Source organism: Octodon degus, unplaced genomic scaffold (assembly GCF_000260255.1).
Source record: "Octodon degus isolate 3935 unplaced genomic scaffold, OctDeg1.0 scaffold00027, whole genome shotgun sequence".
NCBI classification, from domain to species: domain Eukaryota; kingdom Metazoa; phylum Chordata; class Mammalia; order Rodentia; family Octodontidae; genus Octodon; species Octodon degus.
This window is the reverse complement of record NW_004524603.1, coordinates 15,354,278-15,375,686: the sequence shown is the minus strand read 5'-3', so window position 1 is coordinate 15,375,686 and position 21,409 is coordinate 15,354,278. Positions and strand designations below refer to the sequence as shown.

At 43.4% G+C, this 21,409-nt stretch overlaps 2 protein-coding genes across 9 annotated transcripts in view; one reads left to right on the top strand and one right to left on the bottom strand.

Annotated features, from left to right (window-relative positions):
* Positions 1 to 9: 9 nt before the first annotated feature.
* Positions 10 to 8,681, top strand: Ndufb2 (NADH:ubiquinone oxidoreductase subunit B2). The gene is made up of 4 exons (XM_004629039.2): positions 10 to 152; positions 5,610 to 5,754; positions 7,744 to 7,843; positions 8,583 to 8,681. Exons 1-3 carry the CDS (start codon positions 64 to 66, stop codon positions 7,816 to 7,818), a joined length of 309 nt encoding a protein of 102 aa, XP_004629096.1. The 5' UTR covers positions 10 to 63; the 3' UTR covers positions 7,819 to 7,843; positions 8,583 to 8,681.
* Positions 8,682 to 17,315: 8,634 nt separating this feature from the next.
* Braf (B-Raf proto-oncogene, serine/threonine kinase) overlaps positions 17,316 to 21,409 on the bottom strand; it is a 175,666-nt gene continuing 171,572 nt past the window's right edge. For 3 of the 8 annotated variants that reach the window (XM_023712828.1, XM_023712831.1, XM_004629038.3), the window contains one exon: positions 18,398 to 19,770. In XM_023712828.1, the coding sequence (XP_023568596.1) occupies positions 19,748 to 19,770 (23 nt within the window). In that variant the 3' untranslated portion in view covers positions 18,398 to 19,747. Of the gene's footprint in view, positions 19,771 to 21,409 lie in introns of all 8 variants that reach the window. The other 5 variants (XM_023712827.1, XM_023712830.1, XM_023712825.1 and 2 more) reach the window with 3 other exon arrangements.

The window sequence follows — 21,409 nt, the reverse complement described above, 5'->3', positions numbered from 1 at the left end:
CATAAGCGGGCGGGGCGGGGCGGGGCGGAGCGGCCTGGGACAGCGGTGGGACGTGGAGAGAGCATGTCCGCTCTGACCCGGCTGGCGCCTTTCGCGCGCGTGGGAGGCCGCCTCTTCCGAGGTCGCAGTGGCGGAGGTGGCGGAGTCCGTTAGTGAGTTGTCGGGGAGGTGGCCAGGGCTGCGGCGAAGGCGCGGCGCTCAGACGCGCTCACCTTGGGGCTGGAGCGGGCGGGCGGGGGGTGGCAGAGGCGTGTCCCTGCGTTGCCTCAGCGCGAAGCATGCTGGGTCTTGTGGTCCGCCTGGGGGCGGCAGGTGGGATGTGGACCCCCGGATGGTGCGGCAGCGTGGTGGAGACTAGTGGTCCTGGATTAGGACTAGTAAAAAACCTATGTTGGAACAGCCATTATTTCTTTGTATATGCTTTTTTTATTTTGTTTTCTTCCTTAGGGTGTCTTATTTTTTGTGAGATCGTCTTCCCTGAGCTTTTGTCTTCGGATTCTTTGAGAGCTTACTTGTAGCCTGAGGGCACCACCAGTCCAGTTACCTTAAATTCTTGGGGTGGGGAGTTGGACCACAAAGGCCCAACCTACTTAAGCGTGAGTTTGGGTGCACACCTACCTAATGCCTGGCTTCCAGTAACAAATTCTGGTTTCCTTCTCCATAGTTTGGTATTTATCCTTTAGCAATGAATTCGACTTCCCAGGCGGCATCTCCTGGTCCACAACCTCTTGTAGCTTTTCACAGGGTGAAAGTTCAAGGACTCTCATAACTGGCAGCTTCAGATCTTGCTTGGTTCTCAGGCTTTTTTCCCCCGCCTCCCTTTTGGCACTGGAGATCAAACTAGGACTTCACCCACTCTCCGCAAACGCTCAATCACTGAGCAGCATCCCCAGCCTTACTCTTGTCCATTACCTTGTTCCCAGCCCCATACTTGGTGATAGGGTGCAGGGGATGGACCATGCCCTGTGGGCCACTAGGTCAGTGCTCTTCCGCCCCTGCATCACCAGCCACATTATTTTTCCATGGATTTTGCTTTTGGTTGAGACTTTATTTTTGTAGGTGGTGGATGATGTTTGGAAAACAAATTTTAAAAAATAGTATCTCTCTCTCTCTCTCTCTCTCTCTCTCTCTCTCTCTCTCTCTTGCTTTTGGAGGTTGTGCAGGGTATTTGGTTACCGCAGTAGAGTTAATGTGGTCCATATATAACAGTTATTTAGGTGTTTGTTGGATTTTTGCATTTCTTGAAATTATGACCATTGTTATGCCATGGGTTCTTTTCTAAAACTGATCTCTTTCTAATCATTGTTCAAAAAGATTACCACTTCAGTGTTTCAATTTACAGTTTAATAATAGCACTCTAGGGCTGGAGATATGGCTCAGTGGTCTAAAGCACCTACTTAAAACAAGCTTGGCTAAAGCACAGGGGCCGTGGTTCGATCCCCCAGCACCACATGCCAGCCAGCCCCGCCCCCTGGTGGGCTGAGCTGGCCACACACACACACACAATAAATAAATGTAATAAATAAAAATAAATAAATAATTTAAAAAAAAATAATAATAGCACTCTAGCAATGAAAGAAATGTAGAGAGTGGATAGGATGGGTTGGAACTGTAGTCCTACTATAAGCAAAGTTTATTTTAATGATTTTTATTGATGTGCCCATATCCTTAGCTTGTAGCTAAAAGCTATCAAAGAGGAAATCTGTTATTACTGTATGAATTGTTCCATATGATTTGTTTACAGACTGCAATATATGCAGATAGATTCTGAGTAAATACTGTTAAATATAATTGGTATCTGAGGCCATTATAGACAATATGTGAAAAAATACATAATAAAGCCCTACAGAAAAAATAACCTCTTATATCTTCCATAACTAATCAATACTTTATGTAGAGCCTTCAAAATAAATGTTATATATTGGGTAAATATTCTCACAAAGATGGAATTAATTGTGTGGTAAGAGTTTTATTTTTTAAAGAGTTTTATCTTTATTTTTTTTATTTTTATTTTTTGTTCCTCGAACGCCTTCAGGGCACTTTTGGCCAGCGGGAGAGTTGTGAGGTTCGAACTCCAGCAACCTGAGGCTGACAGCTTTGTGGAAGCAGCCACTTAAAGGCCTGAGCTAGGGCCAGGCCCCCGAGTTTTATCTTTAAAGAAAAAAGTTTTATCTTGATTTGGATTCTGAACTTCGTAGAACCATTAAAGAGATCCTGGACCGCCTAGTCTGTGGGCTGCAATGTGGATAGCCAGCACCCTCATGATGTCATAGATGACATCAAGGACAGTGGTTTATTTTTTTTATTTTTTTTATTTTTTAAATATTAATTTATTTATTAATTTATTTATTTTTGTGTGGCCAGCTCAGCTCACTAGGGGGCGGGCGAGCTGGCATGTGGTGCTGGGGGATTGAACCGCGGTCCCTGTGCTTTGCTTGGCTTAGCTTGTTCTAAGTAGGTGCTTTAGACCACTGAGCCATCTCACCAGCCCCAAGGACAGTGTTGTGGAGTGCCCAACTAGCTAAGGAGCATAGGAAAATTTGTCAATAAAAAGATGGTCTGAGGGCCAGCCAGATAACTCAGTGCATAAAGTGTCTTCTTAGGCAGATGCAGGGGTTGGAGGTTCGATTCCCAGCCAACTGTGCTGGCTCTGCCCCCGGGGTGTGCTGAGCTGGCGGAGCATGGTAGCCCGCACCTGTAACCCCAGCGCTTGGGAAGCTGAAAACAGGAGAATCACTACAAGCTTGGTCTGTGTAGTGAGATCCTATAGACCTTGCACAAAACAACAACAACAACAAAAAGTTGTACCAGGTTGGTGGTCCATTTTTGTAATCCCAGTTTGAGAAACTGATGCAGAAGGATCCAAAGTTCAAGGCCATCGTGAGCAACTCAGTGAACTCCTGTCTCAAAATTTGAAAAGGATGGGGTGGGAGGAGGTTATGAGGAGAGCAAAAGGGAGGATGGGTATGATAAAAATGTATGTTTTTGTGTATGAAAACATTGAAACCCTGTATTTTATAGAAGTAATTGACAGTAATAAAATATTTTTGAAAAAGCCTAGAGAATGCACCTCAGTGGTAGAGTACTTGCCTGGAAAGTAAAAAATGTGGTGCGGCCTGGGATGGAACCCAGGGCCTGGTGCATGCTACGTAAACATTTTACAACTGAGCTACATCTCTAGCCCAAGATTTGGCTAAGACAAGGAAGGCATGACTAATGGTGTTTGCAGTAATATTTAAAATCTTAAGTTTAGTCATCAAGCAGTACTTGTGTCTGTACTTGTAAAACTGATAGGATCTACCTCACAACCTATACACAGACCCTATAATCATAAAGTTGTTAGGAAAATTAAATGAGATACAGTAATGCTTACAAAATGTTCAGTGTAGTACCAGGCACATAATACACTCATAGAACAGCTAATTTTTAGAGTGGGAGAAGATAAAAACAGTCCTAGGTAATGTAGCCAGGTGTGATGTTGCACACCTGTATTCCCAGCATTCAAGAGAGGAGGCAGGAGGACCACCAGGTTTAACACAAGCTTGAGCTACATAGCAAGGTCAAGAACTGCAAAACCGTAAAACCCCAAAAGCAAACCTTAGGAATTTTGCTGTTCGTGTGCTGGGGAGATAGCTTGGTGGTCCAAGTGCCTGCCTGGCAACCACAAGCACTGGGGTTCGATCCCCCTACCAACTGGTCCCAGAACCCTGGATGCACCGTGCCAGCCACTGAAACTGGGTGTCGTGGTGCACACATGTAATGCTAGTGCTGGGGAGTCTGAGATCAGAGGATCACTACGAGTCCGAGCTATGTAGCCAAACCCTGATTTTTATGTATTTGGTACAGGGTCTTGCTACGAGTCTCCAACTTACAGTGATCCACCTGTTTTCAGCCTCCTAGTGCTGGGATTGCAGGCATGCACCACCACGCCCAGACTCGGGGTGGCTGGCTCAGTGTGCCTGGGGGCAGGGCTGGCGTGACACGCAGTACTAGGAATCAAACCCCAGTTCCTGTGCTTGCCTAAGCAGGTGCTTAGTCCACTGAGCTATCTTGCTGGCCCTCATGAAAGATTTAAAAAAAAAGGAACTTTGCCATTCAGAATCAGAAACACATCATGGTAACAGGGACTATGTGCTTTTATAAAAAGTTGTACAAGAAAATTCATATACTGAATTCATTACTATCTGGACTGAAATTGGGGAACAAATTTTATTTAGTAATTCTTTAAAAGTTTGTATCCATTTTGGTTTATTAGCATACATATATCTGCTGAAGAGGACTTTTAGTTTTCATTCTTTTGATGTTTTGAGACAGGGTCTCACTGTGTATCCCAGGCTAGCCTTGAACTCGCAGTGGTCCTCTGCCTCAGCCTCCCAAGTGCTGGGACTGTCAGAGCCATAAGCCGCCACCCTTGGCTAAAGAGCTTTATTTATTTACTTATTTTGGCGGAACCGGGGATTGAACTCAGGCCCCTGCACTTGCCAGGGAAGCGCTTAGTCTACTGTGCTACCTCCCGGGGCCCTAAAGAGCATTTTTAGAAATAGCTTCATTAAGTATAAATTGAGTCAAGTGATAATAATTACAGTCCAACTAAATAAACTATATAGCCTTTATGGATGTGTGCCAGTTTGTCAAAATTGTCAAAGAAGTGAAAAACCTCCACAGAAGCCTTACTCATACTGTTTCTTTGCTTTGTTTGGAGCTGCTAGCGTATTAGTTTTATTTTATTTTAGTTATTTATTTGTGGTGCCGGGGATTGAACTCAGGCCCCTGCATTTGCCAGGGAAGCGTTTAGTCTACTGAGCCATCTCCCCATCTGCTAGCGTGTTAGGAAGGCATTGTGAGTCATCTTTCCCCTGTGGTGGTCTCCTTTATTTTTGTCTTTGAGGCAGGGTCTTGCTATGCAGCCCAGGCTGGTGTTGAGCTCACTATGTAGCCAGGGCTGGTTTTGAACTTGCAACGATCCTCCTGCCTCAGCCTCCCGAGTGCTGGGATTACAGATGTGTGCCACCATGTCTGGCATCTTTTTTTTTTTTTTTTTTTTTAAACCAGGAATTGAACTCAGGGCCTTGCGCTTGCCAGGCAGGTGCTGTGCTGCTGGATTTCAATAAAGAACACAATAGAGACAGAGGGCATAAGTTGTTTCTGAAATAGATGGCTAAATAAGACATTAGTTTGTTGATTTATTTTTTCTGGATAAGTTAGTGACCTACTGCAGGTTTAGTTTCTTAACCAAAACTTTTGAGGCCAGTTCTCCATAATTAGTGCATTCATATTTTTGGTGCAAAACAACAAATAATGAGAAACCATAGCGCTGGCATTCTTTTCCTTTTTTGAGACAGGGTCTTGGTATGTAGTTCAGGCTGGCCTTGGACTGGTAGTGATTCTCCTGTCTCAGCCTCCGAGTGCTGGGGTTATAGGCGTGTGCCTCAATGCCTAGTAATGCTGACATTTCTGCTGCTTTGTGTAGAAAGCAAGCTAGAAAGTACACAGGATTGCAGACCTATATCACTGTCTGTATTTTGGCGGAAGAGAAGACACTCAGAGGGTTTGGATGACTTACTACTTAGAAAGCATGGCGAGCGTGTCCAATGTGCTCTGTCTCCTAGTGCTGGTGGCAGTGCGCGTGCCTGGCCCCGATACAGAGAGTGTTCCCAGCCCACCAGGTCTGAGGTGATCCAAGCCGAGGTCCTAAGCTCAGCCATGTGGTTCTGGATCCTGTGGCGCTTCTGGCATGACTCAGATGCCGTGTTGGTAAGTGCAAGGGAGGGAACGGTTCTCATCCTTTCGGGGTGGGGGCAGGAAGATCTTTTAACAGCTCATTTTTCTGTTTGAAGACTTGTGTAGGTAGATCCATCCCTTCACCACCACGTTGCCCATGTGTTTGTAGGAAAATGTGTTGCCCTTTAAACTGTTTTACATGATAATATGCATCTGGGTGGTTGTGTCTCAGGTGTCCGTTAGATTGCTGAATATGGAAAGAAATGTAGAAATGAATTCTCTTACCCTTTAATTATAGTTCACATCTCAGTTACTTTAAATGACAGATATTGTCTCCTCTGCCAAAAGGCCCAGGGCAGCCAGCATTGGGGAGAAAGATGTACGTTATTCTGTCTTGAGAGGAAAGTTAGTTTTGCTGGCTTTCTACCCTGTGGTTAGCCTTGGCTGAGCCTCTTCGTATTTGTATAGACTCCATTCTCTAGGAAATTATAGCTGTGATTCTGAGCACAGGCTGGGTGTGTAGCTCAGTGATTGATTGATTGATTGGTTGGTCTTGATACACATTTCAGAGTCGTAGGGGTTCTGGGGCCAGCATGGCATGTGGTGTTGGGGATCAAACTTGGGTCCTTGTGTTTGCCAGCCAGGCACTTAGACTGCTGAGCTATTTCCCCAGCCCAGCTCAGTGACTTAGTATGTGCCTAGCATGTATGAAATTCTATGTTCAGTCCCTGGCATCAAGCAGAACAGTAACCAAAAAAGACAAGAAACCCAGAGTACTTTTTTTTGTTTTTGTTTTGTTTTAAAAATGGTTTTAATTGGCACAAGTTTGTAGTACATAATGGTTACATTTGTCTTGGGGAGTTTAGACATGTACGTATCATATCTTAGTTCTTTTTACATCCTCTGACATTCCCTTCCCCTTCCCTCCATCCCTTGGTTCCCTGAAGGATCTTTTGTGCCACAAGCAAGCCCATGGGTTATGAAGACCAACCCTCTGAGTTAAAAACACAGCCAGACTGCCTTTGCGCTGTTCGCACTGTCAGGCCTACCCCAGAGTACTTTGAGAAGGAATTTTTTTTTTTTTTTTTTTTTTTTGGCTGGCTTAGGCTGCCTTAAGGGCAGGTCTGGTGCCGCATGTGGACCTCGGGATCAAACCGTGGTCCCCTGCGCCTGACTGAGTTTGCCCAAGCAGGCACTTTAAACAACTGAGCTAACCTGCAGGCCTCCAGAGTACTTTGGATTTTTGTATAGTTGGGCTTATTTTCAGGATAGGAAGACTGTCTCCCATTTAAACTTTATACGATGTTGGGAGCATGCGGTTGCTTAATATCCCATTCATCTTAGAACGGCTAAGAGCTGCTCAGGGCTGCTCGTGCCTCTCAGGAAGGAGCTGCGTGGGTCTGTGCGAACGCCCTGTTCGACTGCAGGTGAGGTAGTAGAGATGGCTGTAGGTATCAGGCAGTGCTGTCCCCAGGTATCTTCTCGCTCAGGGCTGCAGGTGCTCATGTCTCCCTGAGGCTCCCACATCTCACAGCGAGAACTAAGGGGGATTTCAAACTTTTTCTTTCTTTCTTTCTTTCTTTTTTTTTTTTTTGCAGAACTGGGGATTGAACAAGGCCTTTGCGCTTGCCAGGCATGTGCTTATTCTACTGAGCCATCTCCCCAGCCCTCAAACTTTTTTTTTTGAGACAGGGTCTTACTCTAATTGAGACTGGCCTTGAATTTACGGCAATCCTAGGTGTGCAGCACCCTGTCTGGCGACTGCAGTCCTTTCCAGGACGTCAGGGCACTGTTGAGGTGTGCAGTAGCCCTGAAATCTGCTGCCTCCACTTCCTGCTGGCCTCCATCACAGACACACCAGTGGCTTAGGTTGGGACCCTGAAAGTGCCCCCCATGTAGTTATAGATTGAAGCGCTGGACCATTGTGCTTGTCAGGGGCTGCAGTTAAGCTTATGACTAGGTTTTTCTCTGCAGTTTCCAGTGGGTTCTTGACTGTACTCTGTTCCGAATGGTTGTCCTCAGGGTCACTTTCCATATCCGGACCCTTCCCAGTGGACGGACGAAGAACTGGGCATCCTTCCTGACGATGAGGACTGAGTGTGTGCCGGCTCTGCCCAGGGAGGTGGGCCTCGACTTCCTGCTCTTCAGCTCTCATCCACCTTTTGTCATAAATGTTTGTCTGACTCTGCCTTTGAGGTCCTGGGGAAAGGTCTTCTTGCGGCTGGAGGCACAGGCAGTCCTGTTAGCGTGTCTCATTTCTGCCCTAAGAACTTTTCACACGTGCTGACCTCTGGTCTTATCGCCTTTTTGCTAACATGAGTTTCTCCTAAGTTGGGTTGTTTTTGGGTCCCATTCCCTGATCAAGGACGACATATTGAGAGCACTTCTACCTGCACAAGGCCTGGGTTCAGTCTGAAGCACAAGAACAAAACAGGAAGACGACTGATTCTGTCAGTTCTGTGCCAGACCCGGGACAGCAGGCTCGGGGATCGAACCCCCAGCCCCTGCATCTGCTTGCAGGCGCTTTACTCTGCTGAGCTGTTTGGCTGGCCCTTATTTTTCATCTTCTTGAGACAGAGTTTTGCTATGGAGTTCAGACTGGCCTTAGACTCACTTGGTAGCCCAGGCTGGCCCCGAACTCACAGTGATTCTCCTGTTAAAGGTGTGCACCACCATGCCCAGCTTCCTTTATTTTTTTCATGACAAATATAAACTAAGAAAAAGTGTGATTTGCCTCTTCTCTGTATAAATCCACTCACGTGGTCAGAGCTCAATAAATGCTTATATATTATAATTCCATAACAAAACTATACTTGTAAATATAAAAGTACTTAATGCTTTCCATTTTTGTTTTCCTACAGGCAGGCGCCAGGTGAGAATGTCAAGAAATTATGGACTGCCTGTTGTACATGAAAATTGTAAATTAAAGCAGTTTGGCTAAGAATGAGCTGAGTCACGTTTCTGATAATGACACGCGTATTTTATTTTCTACGCTCCAGCTGCTTGCTGAGAAGTACCCGTGCCTGTTCAGCTAAGCCTTGTGGGTACCCCAGGATGCGGACGTAGTTTCATTTATGAGCGAAGACATGGAGGATGCGGAGGTGGACTTGCTTGCTTAGCACCACGCACTGCTAAGCAGGTTGGTCAGGCCTGACCACACAGAGGGCGTGCAGAACCGCAGCATGTCTCCATCACCTGTGCTGGTTGTGATGAGGCCACTCAGGCCATTTCTGTGAGCTGGGTACCCAGAGGTTAGGGGTCAGCATAGGCCACTCAGTGTTTCTGCACCTGCTGTGGGTGTGTCCATCATAGGACTCTTGAGTCACTTCTGACTGGGTCAGAGGAATGAAACAGGGCTTTTCAGTTTTTCTGAAATTTGTTTCTAGGTATTGTCCAGCTTCCGCTGGTGCTACAATCCTGAGTAGACGGGTCCTCCTCCCCATGGCTCCAGCAGCCTGTTCCCACAGCAGGGGCGCTGCAGGTACTTCTGCAGGCTCGTGTTCACCTCCCGAGGGGAGCTGACTTCATCGCCAGAGTTTTAAAGCCATCGTGGTTCTCTTTTTTTAGATCTGTTTTGTTTTCTCCTTTGCCACTCATCAGTGAGATTATTGTCCCAGGCTTCTCAGAGGAATAGGCTCCACACTACTGTGTAGCAGATGAGAAAAGGTCAGTGGGAGAGGGTGCCACTTGACTGATGGCCGCGTATGCAGGAAACAGGACCAGATACTATGATAAATGCATTCTGTGCTGATGTGCTTGGTCCTCGTTATCTTCATTTTGTAAGGTGTAGCTGAGCCTGCGCATTGTTGGGTAATTCGTCAGGCTTACGGCTCATGGGCGAAAGGAAGTTCAAATTCTGGACACTGACTTTAGGTAGAGATGGACTAGGTGACAGCAGAGCAGTCTACCTTTTTGATCTTACCTTAGAATAAACTTCCTGTGTGTTTCATACCTGAACAATAGTGGCTCACAGCCTGTGATGCACACTGATACTTTTTCTTTAGTCTGGTCTGCACACTGAGCCTGTCTACTAGTGGGTCTGACCTTGGGAGTACGAAAAACTGTTACACTGTTTTAGGAGCTCAGGCCCCAGTCAGACCTGCTGGTTCTAGTCCTGGGACTGCCATTCACTTGCTGTCAGCTGGGGCAAATTACAGTGTTTATTTTGATCTGTCCCTTAATTTCCTCATTTGTCAAATGGATTAAATGAGTTAACATGAAAAACTTAGAGCTAGGCCTGGCGTGTGGAATCAGTTGTTCTAGACCACTGTGTTAGGCTCTTTGTGGTGAACCTGGGTTGCCAGCTAGATTTCTGAAGGAAAGCCCCTGTATTGGGACAGACTAGGCTCTGGGTGTTCAACAGATACTTGCTGCTTGCACCTCCCTCTGCAAAACAAAGCAAAGCGAATGCATGTAGCATGTTTCTAACTGTTGAGCAACTAGAAGTAAATTTACAGGGATTTTTAGCTGGGTAGAGAGGTATTCTTGTGAATGCAAAGGCAGTGGTGGGAATTCCTGGTGGCAGTGGAGATCAGGTGTCCAGTTTCAACATGTGTAAGTGACAGTGTCAACACAGCTGGGTAACAGAGTTATGCAGTGTAGGTGGTATGTGAAGAGTGCTGCCTGTTCCATGAAGATCTAGAAACTTCGTTGCACAGGTCCCTGGAAGTAATTTTATGGAAAAAGCTGACTCGGGCACATCAGTCAAGGAAATGGGAACCTCCATATTGGCATGTGGGCCTGTTTCTGCGGCTGGGCCTTTGCTTTCCATCTGTGCTGGCGGTGGTTAGCGTAGACCTCGCAGTGTCCACCTGAGGTCTGAACTCACTGCTGTAGAGCCACCAGCCATTTGGATCCAGTTCTATAACCACCATCATGATCTTGGATGGGTCCTGGCTCCAAAAGACTAGGCAGAGCTTGTTCAGCGGTGTAAGAGGACTTGGGCCAGCTTATTCTAAGATTTTTTTTTTTTTTTTGTCTTTTTGAGAGAGCGTCTTGGCTATGTAGTTCAGGCTGGCCTTGAGCTCACTTTGTAGCCCAGGCTGGTCTTGAACTTGAAATGGAACCTCCATAGACCAGAAGAGCCAGTGGCAGTGTTGGTAAAAGCATCTTATAGCAGTGAACACACCCATGTGGGCCAGATAGCTCAGTGGACTCGGCGCCTGCTGGGGCAGGTGCAGAGGTGCTTAGGCAAGTGCAGGGACCAGGGGTCAGTACCACGTGCCTCACCAACGCTGCCCCCAGGCGTGCTGAGCTGGGACCTGGTGGGGTGGAGCACGCCTGTAATCTCAGTGCTGGGGAGGCTGTAAACAGGAGGCTCACGAGTCCGAGCTGCATAGTGAGACTCTGGAAAGCAACGCAACCAAGGAACCCATAATTCTGAGACAAATTTTAGGGAACACTTACTGTATGAAACATTAAGAAAGGCCACAGTTACTCTTAAATCAGGCTGTAAGGTAGTATAGAACACATTTTCAGATGAAAAAACTAGTTCAGAGGAAAATAGTTATAACAGCATGTTAAGAGTAATATCTGAGGGCCCGCCAAATAGCTCAGCCGATTAAAGTGCCTGCTTAGGCAGACACAGTGGCCAGAGGTTTGATCCCCGGCATGCCGTGTGGGCCCCGCCCCTGGGGAGCCCTGACATGGGCAATTGAGGCGGCGTGGTGGTGCACGCCTGTAATCCCAGCACTTGGGAGACTGAAAAACAGAATCACTACAAGTCCGATCTGTGTAGTGAGACCCTGTACTAAATTAAAAAAACAAAAAAACCAGTAAGATCTGAAAACATTCCTAAGCTTACGTTTTTTTATTTTATTTTATTTTTTATTTTATTTTATTTTATTTTTTAAGCTTACGTTTTGTTGGGGACTCTTGTGCTGTCTGTTCACACTGTTCTTAGGACATTCCACATGAAGCTTTAAAACCAGATCCCCTGTCTTTGAGGCGTTTTTGAAAATTTAGGTCATGAGGGTTCATAAATTCAGTGTTTCAGTTATGTAAGATTTATAATCAAGAAAAAGATTTAGTAGCATGTGCAAACAAGATCAGGTCTTGTTCAGAAATCATGTGCATAAAATCAAAACAATTGGGTTAATGAACATTTAAAGAAATGTGTTAGGGCTAGCCAAATAGCTCAGCCGACTAAAGCACCTGCAAGCAGGGCAGGGGCCTGCCGGTCCATCTCTGGCCCCGCCCCCGCCCCGCCCCCGGGGGCGTGCTGAGATGGCAATTGCGACTGCGCGGTTCCCTGGGCTTGTTATCACAGCTCTTGGGAGGCTGTAAACAGGCGGATCACTAAAAGTCCCATCTACTAGTGAGACCCTGAACACCCTGTCGACCCTTCCCTAAAATACAGAAAAAAAAACTGTTGAAAACATGAGTGCATAGTTTAAAAAAATACATGTTTGTGCATATTGTGGATACTATTAAAATGTATGACTTACATCAAAAGGAGGTGAATTACTACAGATAAACTTATGTTTAACAAACAATGTACACTTCAATTTTGTTTTTGTGGAAGACAGTGCTCATCTTAAACTAAAGATATAAAAGGCCACAACATCTTAATATTTGTGACCTCTTAAAAGGCCACGCTGGAATTTAGACAACTTCTATCCCCTTATTCCAATGGAAATCAGTGCAACACAGGAAACAGTATAGATTTCTGTCTCTAATGCCTTGAAGAAATGACTGTTAAAACCACTGACTGCTTTTAATTGAATGTAAATGCTACAAAAATAATCTTGATAGACTTCTCCATGCAGTCAATCTTTATTATAGCAATATTCGCATATTCACATCAAGTACATAGAACTTTTTGCCTTTTATATAATACAGTTTTTAAATAACTTTACACAAATAATTTTCTTCAATCTGATTTTTGAGCTATCTTTATTTAGTTCTCCATGCTTTCTATCCAAACTGAACAATATTTTCCATTATACAAATTTACATGAGAAAAACTCCGAAGTACAAATGAAGGGACCTGAGCAGGAAAGAGAACCAAAGTATCAGGAAATGGGTATGAGGAAGAAGAAGAAAAAAAAAAAAATTCAGGCAAACATTGAGGATTAAGGAATATGAGGGAGACATCTTTTTGACTGAAAATAAATGTCTTTTTCTTATGAATTGAAAAATAAGCTTTAAAAATAGTTACTCCATTGTAATTTTTGCAAAGCAGGTATAGAGAGATCTTACACAATGAAAAAGCTCTCATCTTTTCACGGGGTACATCCAGGCTCCATGAGAACCCTTTCAAGGCTTGAGTGGAACTGAAGTGAACTAAACCTGAACCTTCGGCAGTTAGAGACGAGGAATGTGTGTGTGAGGTGCTGTGAGGTTCGGAGTAGTGGACAGGAGCCGTTAATTCACTGCAGTTCCAGCATGAAGCATTTTCCTTTCTTCTCCCTTGCATGAAACTTGTTCTTAAATCAAGAAGTACATGAAATGGGGGAGGCATTTCCTTTTCTTTGGTCTAAACCAAAGAACATTCACAACTATTGAGCAGAACTGAGAAAGACATATGCTGATGAATGCTGAAACCAACCTCCTGACCACTTGGCTGTACAGTCCTAGCCTAGGAGAAGCGGCAACTGCTGAATGAGGAAAGAATCGGAGCCCACAGGCGCGACGGTCACAAGCGTGCATTACTTGGTGGTCTTCCACATCATGAAGGCCAGACCAAGGCTGCACCGTGTGGCACAGCCACAGGAAACACAGACACAGTGCATTTTAAAATACAGGAAGGAAAAGAGCACAGCCTGTACGGACACTTTTTCTCTCTCATACATAATGTAAACTAATGTAACATGAACATAAATGAGAGAGGTTAGCCATGGATGTTGATAATTAACATGAATAAAAAGGCATATGTTTACATAGCTAGTTTTAATCAGGTATGGAAAATACACAAATGAATTAGGAAGGAATGATTAAAAAAATTTCACAGCTTAGAATAAAAAGCACATTTATTGCACTCAGATTTTATTCCAAATTATTGCCCACTCTCATTAGCTTTTCCTTAGCCCCAGACTTAACTACTCCCCAACCCACTTTGGTCCATTCCTCTCCATCTGCTCCAATCTTTGAATCTGCTGCTCATACCAAGACCAGTTTCTTCCTATGTAGCTCATACTCTATCCAGACACACATGGGTTCAAAAAGGCTTAGCACACAAATGCAAGAAACTGACTGCCAAAGCAGAACCTGGACTCGGCCACGTCCTCACGGCCCCACGCCAGCCCTGCCAACCACCAAGTCTTGGCCCGCTGCTGTGCGCATTCTTGCCCGACTCCCCTGCACCCACACTGCCAAAGGAATCAACCTTCACGGGTGCCAGACGGTGCACTCAGCCTGCCAGGAGAAGCAAAGGTTTGCACAAAAACTTTTTATACTAACAGAAATAAATATATTTCAGTTCTGTTTTCAGAGTACTTCAACCTACAGAATTCTTTACCAAAACTGCACCACAAAAAAACAGTACACTGGCTGTAACCTCACGCACAATTGGTTATATCACTGCAATTAGTCAAAACAGCTAAATAAAAGTAAACATTTTAGTGAAATTTAGTAATCTAAAACTAAATAAACAGCCAGGTGTGGTGGTGCACACCTGTAATCCCAGCATCTGGGAGGTGGAGGCAGAAGGATTAGCAGGAGTTCGAGACCAGCCTGGTCTACATATTGAGTTCAAGGCCAGCCTGAACTACACAGTGAGACCCTGTCTCAAAAAGACCAAACCAAACCCACAACTAAATAGTTGAAATTGTGGATGCTGAAATAAAGGATCTAAATCACTTCACTGAGGTTATGAGTAAGTGGTTTTTGGTTTTTTAAAAAATCTGTCACCCTAATTTAAAAATTTAAAACTTTGGATTCTGTTCTACCTTAAAAATACCTAATAAAGATCTGTTATTTCCATAATTAATAAAAATTAGGACTTTCAATTTACATGTGTCTGCCCAAATATAAATGAAAATAAGTTACCTGTAAAAATTAATTATCTAGTGTACTGCTATCACAAACATCACACCAGTTTTCAACTTGACCAGAGCCAGAAGCACAGACCATGAACACCTTGTCTACGTCACTCTCTGGCCTATCTACAACCTCTGTAGGCAGAGATGCTACACCGGAGTCCTCAGTGTAACAGCCGCTGGCTGAGCTAGAGACAGCACACCATCTGTCGTGGGGTGGTGCGGCATGATTCAGAAAGCGCATCCCATCTCACACACTGGCCAGGCCACTCAGGATTCCAATGGTCCTTGGCAGAGGACCAATCCAGAGACTCCCTCTTTGGTCCCCACTCTGCACCAGAGCATAGTCAGTAGCACTGGCCAGCCTCATTTGTGAACAAGTCCTGGGAGGCAAGCTTACATTTCAAACTTAGAAAAATCAGTGTATAGATTGGCAGCAGTACTCTGGAAACAGATCAAATCCAATTCTGTTGTGTATTTAATTTCTCCTAACTCAATACACGATTGCTGCCCAGCATACAGTACTAACGCTACAGTTTCTTAAAACGTCCCAAACATTTCTGATATATAAAAGTTCCATGCTTTGAAGAATCTATGGGAGTAGAAAAAGTTTCTCTAGAAATGTCACAACTCTATTTTCAACCTAGTTGCTCTATGTGATAAATATATCTGACACTATACTAGGGATTATGTGCTTTAAAAAAATAATTTGTTCACTGAAAATTTACCTGTTTTCTCATTTTTAAATATGATTTTGGCTATAAACTCCTTAGTGCATTTACCTTTGCAGTCTAAATTGCACTCTAAAAAAATAGTAACACGGCTGAGTTAAACCAGAGTGGCTGCTCTCTTCATAAATCACTGATTTCTGCTAAAATTTTAGCTTTTTTATTGCATCATGAAGGCACAGTAATAAGATCATTTGGCAAGTTGGCAAGGTCTATTTTGGAGCCTCGCCGCTACCATTTTGCTGCGTGACCTTAGACTACTCACTGCTCGGATCACACCTTCCAGTGCTGGCTGTGGTTCTGGGTAGCCTAGTGGTGACATCTGCTAATGCAAGGTGCTGATGTTTATTCTAGCAGTAGGGACACCAACCTGGACAAGGGAGCACCTGGTCAACAGCATCCATCTTACCCTTCAGCTGGCAGTCTACTTATGGGAGAGTCTGCGCATGTGACAGAGCCGTTGCTAATTCTTCATGAAGATACAGTCTTGCCAAATCTACTGCAAATTAAAATTACATCACCGGTAGCAAAGTAATGCCATAACCACGTAACGTCACACAACTGACTTCAGGTTAAGATTCTGAAATGAACCCCTAAACAGATCTGGTACTGCTTTCGAAAACATTCAGATACTCTGAGCTACACCTTGTGTTTTTTCTTTTATCACTATTTCAATGTATAATGCCCTTTTGGACAAAATGAGTGTGTTCAGATACAAGTACACATAAAATCTTAAATCACCTTCATGTTCTAGAGCTCCTGACTGTTCATATTTTAAAATAAATAGCTATTTATTTCCCCAGTCTGAGGAGGTAGTTTTTTGAAGAGGTTACCTGCACCCTGCAATGTGTTTCACACTGATGCTGGATGAAGAGGTTTGCAGAGGCTGGCGAGGTGGCTGTGCTGTGGGGACAGTGATCTGAGGAGGGTGCAGGGACTCCCGCTCTGTCTGACGAACACCAGAGAACAGTGTATGACAGAAGTGCCACGACTGCCAAGTGGAAGAAGGAAGTATTTACAAAGTTTCAGGCTGACAAAGCTAAATAATCTCTTTATATAATGCTCTTTCTTCTCCAACATCAACATAAATATAACATGGGATTTAGATGAGACTTTATCTTCTAAGGTGCCCAGTATGTCTCACCAGACCACAAACACAATCAGGACTGGCAGATCCAGGAACCAGAATTTGACCGCTACACAGAATCTTTTTTTAAGGTGCTCATAAATACAAATGATCACACTGGATTTTCTATTCACACGTCTATTTTATAAACTACCCTTTTTAGTCAGTATTATTTCCGTGACAAGTCTGAGTCTTTGCTGGGCATGCCGGCTCATGCCTGCAATCTCAGCACTTAGAGGCTGAGACAGGAGGATCACCACTATTTAAGGTCAGCCTGGGCTACTCAGTGAGTTCAAGGCCAGCCTGAACTATACAGTGAGACCTTGTCTCAAAAAACAAAATGAAACAAAATGAGTCCTTGACTCTATAGTTTAATGAAGAAAAAAAGTCCATCAGGAAGATTACATATTTAAAATAATCTTTTATTTGTTGCTCTCAAATATTCCAGAGGGCTTCATTCTCCCTAGCAAAAATAGAACACATGGCAGAAGGCACTGCAGCCACTTTCCAGACAAGACTGACAATTACAGCATGACAAGGCGATCGCTGAAGCAGCCACACACTGTCTCTACCATTTACTCATAAAGTGCTTTGCACAAATAAGGACTTCTTCCTTGTACTCTTTTAGGAGCTCAACAAGTCTTTCTGTAGTCTAAGCATCAAAAAAAAAAAAAAAAAAAAAAAAAAAAAAAAAAAAAAAAAAAAAAAAAAAGTCAAACTCAAAAGGAAACCTCTTTTCATATTATTTGTAAATAGAATAAGAACACTACTTAATGGAAATAAAAGTTTAAACATTTTATTTCTACTTTTAAAGTTCTTTATAAAAATCTGTCAATACCCTGAGTCTGGCTTCTGGACACAGTTTTATTTGCTATCAACAGTCTGCTCCCTCTTCTCAAATCAAGCAGCAACCTATTCCAAAATGAAAGGAAGAAAAAACCAAAAAACTGTGTCATCTGCATTTGGTTAGCGAATTCCAATGCTAATCTCCTGCCCCAGGAGCTGGCTCTGTCTCAGGTGAGGCCTGAACCTGTGCCAGGTTCACACCCAGCTTTCTTCAGCAGGGTGTGAGAGCTGAGTGAGTCTTGGCGAAGCAAACCCAGCCATGTTTAGAAGCACCTATAGAGCTGTATTTAGAGAGAACAAATGACCAACACTTTTCAAAAAGAGGTGGCATGCCATGCGCTGAAGATGCTTTTCACATCAGCATAATTCCTGGCTCTGCCATTTTCTAAATCTTCAAAGACACAGCTATGTTCACGTAAGAGCTAAAAACACTTTTCACTGGGCCATCCTCTGATGACAGGAATTAGCAAAAGTCATCGAAGGGTAGTGAGCAGTAGGCTAGGATAGATAGTGGGGCCAGGAGTTAGAATCGGAGACATTTGACCAATAATTTCATACTCCTTGATCTATTTTAGGTCTTGCTGAATTTCTTTCAGATCCTTGGCTGTGGCTTAGTTAGGTGAAGGTCATCTCATTTAATTCCCATTCCTAAATCCCAACAAATGATGATAGACTCCCCATAAGGGAGATATTTGCCATTAATTTGCCATTAGTCCATCTAGTCACTTTCTTTGTTGTTACTGTGATTTATGATATCTTTTAATAAAGGCCAAGGGAAGCTATGACTAGGTTCTATTTTCCATTTGTATGAAGATAGGCTGGATTTAGCTTCTCACACCACAGCAGCTCTCTACAAAAGCAACTGATGACAGGCTTTCACACACCTTCCTTTGGTCCCAATATCCCTAATATTTCTGTTCTCTATCTGCTGCCAGGTACTAACTCAGCTGCCAATACCCAACCTTTTGAAGACCAGGCTTGGGAAAAAAGGAAGAGAATGAATGGAGATACCACCATTTTTATTTTAGGTTGCATATTCTAGATAAAAGGCTTGAAAGAGGATGTAGGATGTAGTGTAGGAATAAGTTGGAAGAAACAGTGAGATTATTAGCAAAGATGTTAGTATGGATCCAGCAAGTACCATTAATTTAAAAATTATAAATATTTGTCATTATGCTAAGACTCCCCATATTTATATAGAGAAAAGGGTAATGATCTTTCTTTAAAAGTTGATTATATAACAAAAATACAATTTTAAGGATATATAATTCTATTGGGAAGTATTGTATTCCAATTCAATTCAATCTGAAAATTATTTGCATTTTAATAAAAATATAATAGAAGAAACTCAGAAATGAAAACCTGTACCTTACATTTAAATTACATAATTTCCTCACATTCAAAACTATTATTAAGCAGTTTTGTAGGCTGTTCATCAGATACTATCCATGGCATTTGGTGCCCTGGACAAAGCAGCCATGTAAGTACTTGGTGACTGGAAGAGCTCAGAGAAGATTTAGACTGTATTTTCCTGAGAGTCTGCTACGTAGTGGAGGAAACGAGTCCCCAACCCTCATCTTCATTGCTGAACCCAATGAGAAAAGAAGGCGATGTGCACCGGCACTGTCCAGCCCGCGTGCTGAGGCAGAACCCGGGGAACAAGGCAACCAGAGGCCAGAGACCAGGGAGGTCAGGAAGAAGATGCAGCATTCCCTCGCGCTCTGCCCACACGTTCCCTACCCCTCACCCTCCTTCTTAAATAAGAGAACTGCACTGTGAGAAAATCTATCAAGCACTAACCTATGCCACACACAAAGGGTATGCTGCATTTTGATTCCATCCCTCAGAAATTAATGAACCAGTGGTGGCTAAGGGAAAGAGCTCCACAAACATCCCAGAACAGCAAAGAGAACCGTGCTTGGTGATTGAGGCTGCCCCATCAGATGATCAGCCACAAGCTGATCTGGTGGTTAGAAGGACAAAGTCGACTGGCAGACTTTCCATAGCAAATTTCCCAAGCTGTAGCAGCAGTTTCTTTCCATCATGCCTGACCATCAAAAGGTCAGAATTCAGGGTCTCTCCTCTTTCTTCCCGGGAGTGGGCAGACTTGTATGCACGTGGTATTTGTGTTGAAGAAGAAACACTGGCAGCAAAGAATTCTGGTTCCTAAAACATTCTTTCCTCTTTTGATGGATAGGAAATTCCATTCTGTTCCATACCAGCTTATGCATTGAAAACTCTGTATCTTTAAAAAAAGATTTGAGGAACAGAACTGTGTTTTGATGTTAACGAACTGTACGAACACAAGAGTTAAGAAATAAAGAGTAGATGCTGCCATGATGGTGTGGCTACTTGAAGGCTGCAAATTCTCCTGTAGAGGGAGGACAAGAGCTAATTTTAAAAGAGTTATCTCAACTTACAAAAAAGCCTCATTTGAACCTCAGTGAATGGTGACTAGTTTCATATTACAAATCTAGAACATCACCAATAAACCCAAATGGCTGAAACTCATAAAAGAATATATATGTTCAGCTATATCAATGAAATACCAAGTTTGCAGATAACTTCTCAGCTGAATTTTATGTATTTTAGTTCACATCAAACTGAAAACTGTTCCACAATGAACAAAAATGCTAATGAACTGTGTAACAGTAATGCCAAATTGGAAAATGCTTTTCTTTCTAAATCCACTCATTTTAAGTTCCTATATTACTATAATGCCACCATCAGAAGAGAGAAGCAGGAATTATCTTCATTTTACAAAACATGAAGTTAGGAGTTCAAATGATTTGTGTATTATACCTTCTATTTTCTAGTTAAACTCACCTTTCCAATTACCAAAAGCCAATCTAGGCACATACATGCAACTGAACAGAATTCTCTGCATAAGAAATATTTAAAACACAAAATTCCTTTGGGGCTTCACACTGTTGAAGCTTATTGACTTTGGGAGCTTCGTGGCACAATATTTCATCTACCATCTGTTTTTAAATTTTAATTTATTTATTTGGTACAGGGTCTCACTATGCAGTTCAGACTCACAGTGACCCTCCTGTCTCAACCTCCCAGTGCTGGGATTACAGGCTTACACCACCACATCTGGTTTCAGTGGCTGGGGTTCTTGGGCCAGCACAGTATGCAGTATTGGGGACTGAACTTGGGACCTTGTGTTTGTCAGGCAGGTGCTTAGACTGCCGAGCTATCTCCCCAGCCCTTTATCTACCATCTTGTCCACATCTTTCACCTGTAACTGAAGGCCAGTGTGTTATTATATATGCTACAGTTAACATCTTGGGGTTGGTTAATAACTGACAACTATTAGAATTCAGTCAGCTGTACTATTTTAACAGCAACTTCGGATGAGCCTTCAAGCAATCACTTATTTAATGAACACACTAATCTAGGAACAACTTATCCAATTTTTGATGCTATTAGACTCCAACTAGTTGCTAGAGAGTGTCAGCATGTCCCAGTAGACAACAGATTGCTAATGATTTGTTGGCTGATTCCTAAGATTTCCACGATGAAAACAGAAGCAACTGTGAGTGGCTGACATACGTCAGGTGCCTCACTGAACATGGTATACATTTTCCTCTAATATCATAACCCTATGAGGCAGATGCTATTATTTATTATCTTCATTTTAGATGAGTAAGGTGGGTCTACAGTGGTCAAGTAACTTATTCAAGGTTATACATTTAGAAAACTGGAACTGGAATGACACCTAGTTGTTGACTTGAAAACCACCTGAACAATTTTTATTCATTAAGAACTGTTTTCTCCAAATAGCTCAGTGGATTAAGGTGCCTGCAATGCACAGGAACCAGGGGTTCGATCCCTGGGCTTGCTGTGCTGGCCCTGCCCCCAGGGTGTGCCCAGATGGCAACTGAGACTGGGCATGGTGATGCCTGCCTGTAATCCTAGCTCTTAAAGGCTGTAAACAGGAGGATCACTTCGAGTCTGGTCTAGTATTGAGTCCCTGAACACTCTGTAAACCCTTCCCTAAAATA

What these genes read in the sequence shown, in the direction of transcription:
- Ndufb2 (XM_004629039.2), top strand. Translation starts at nt 64, where the DNA reads ATGTCCGCTCTGACCCGGCTGGCGCCTTTCGCGCGCGTGGGAGGCCGC. An exon ending in GGAGGTGGCGGAGTCCGTTA is followed by an intron (nt 153 to 5,609) that starts GTGAGTTGTCGG and finishes TCTGTCTCCTAG; the next exon opens with TGCTGGTGGCAGTGCGCGTG. An exon ending in ATGACTCAGATGCCGTGTTG is followed by an intron (nt 5,755 to 7,743) that starts GTAAGTGCAAGG and finishes GGTTGTCCTCAG; the next exon opens with GGTCACTTTCCATATCCGGA.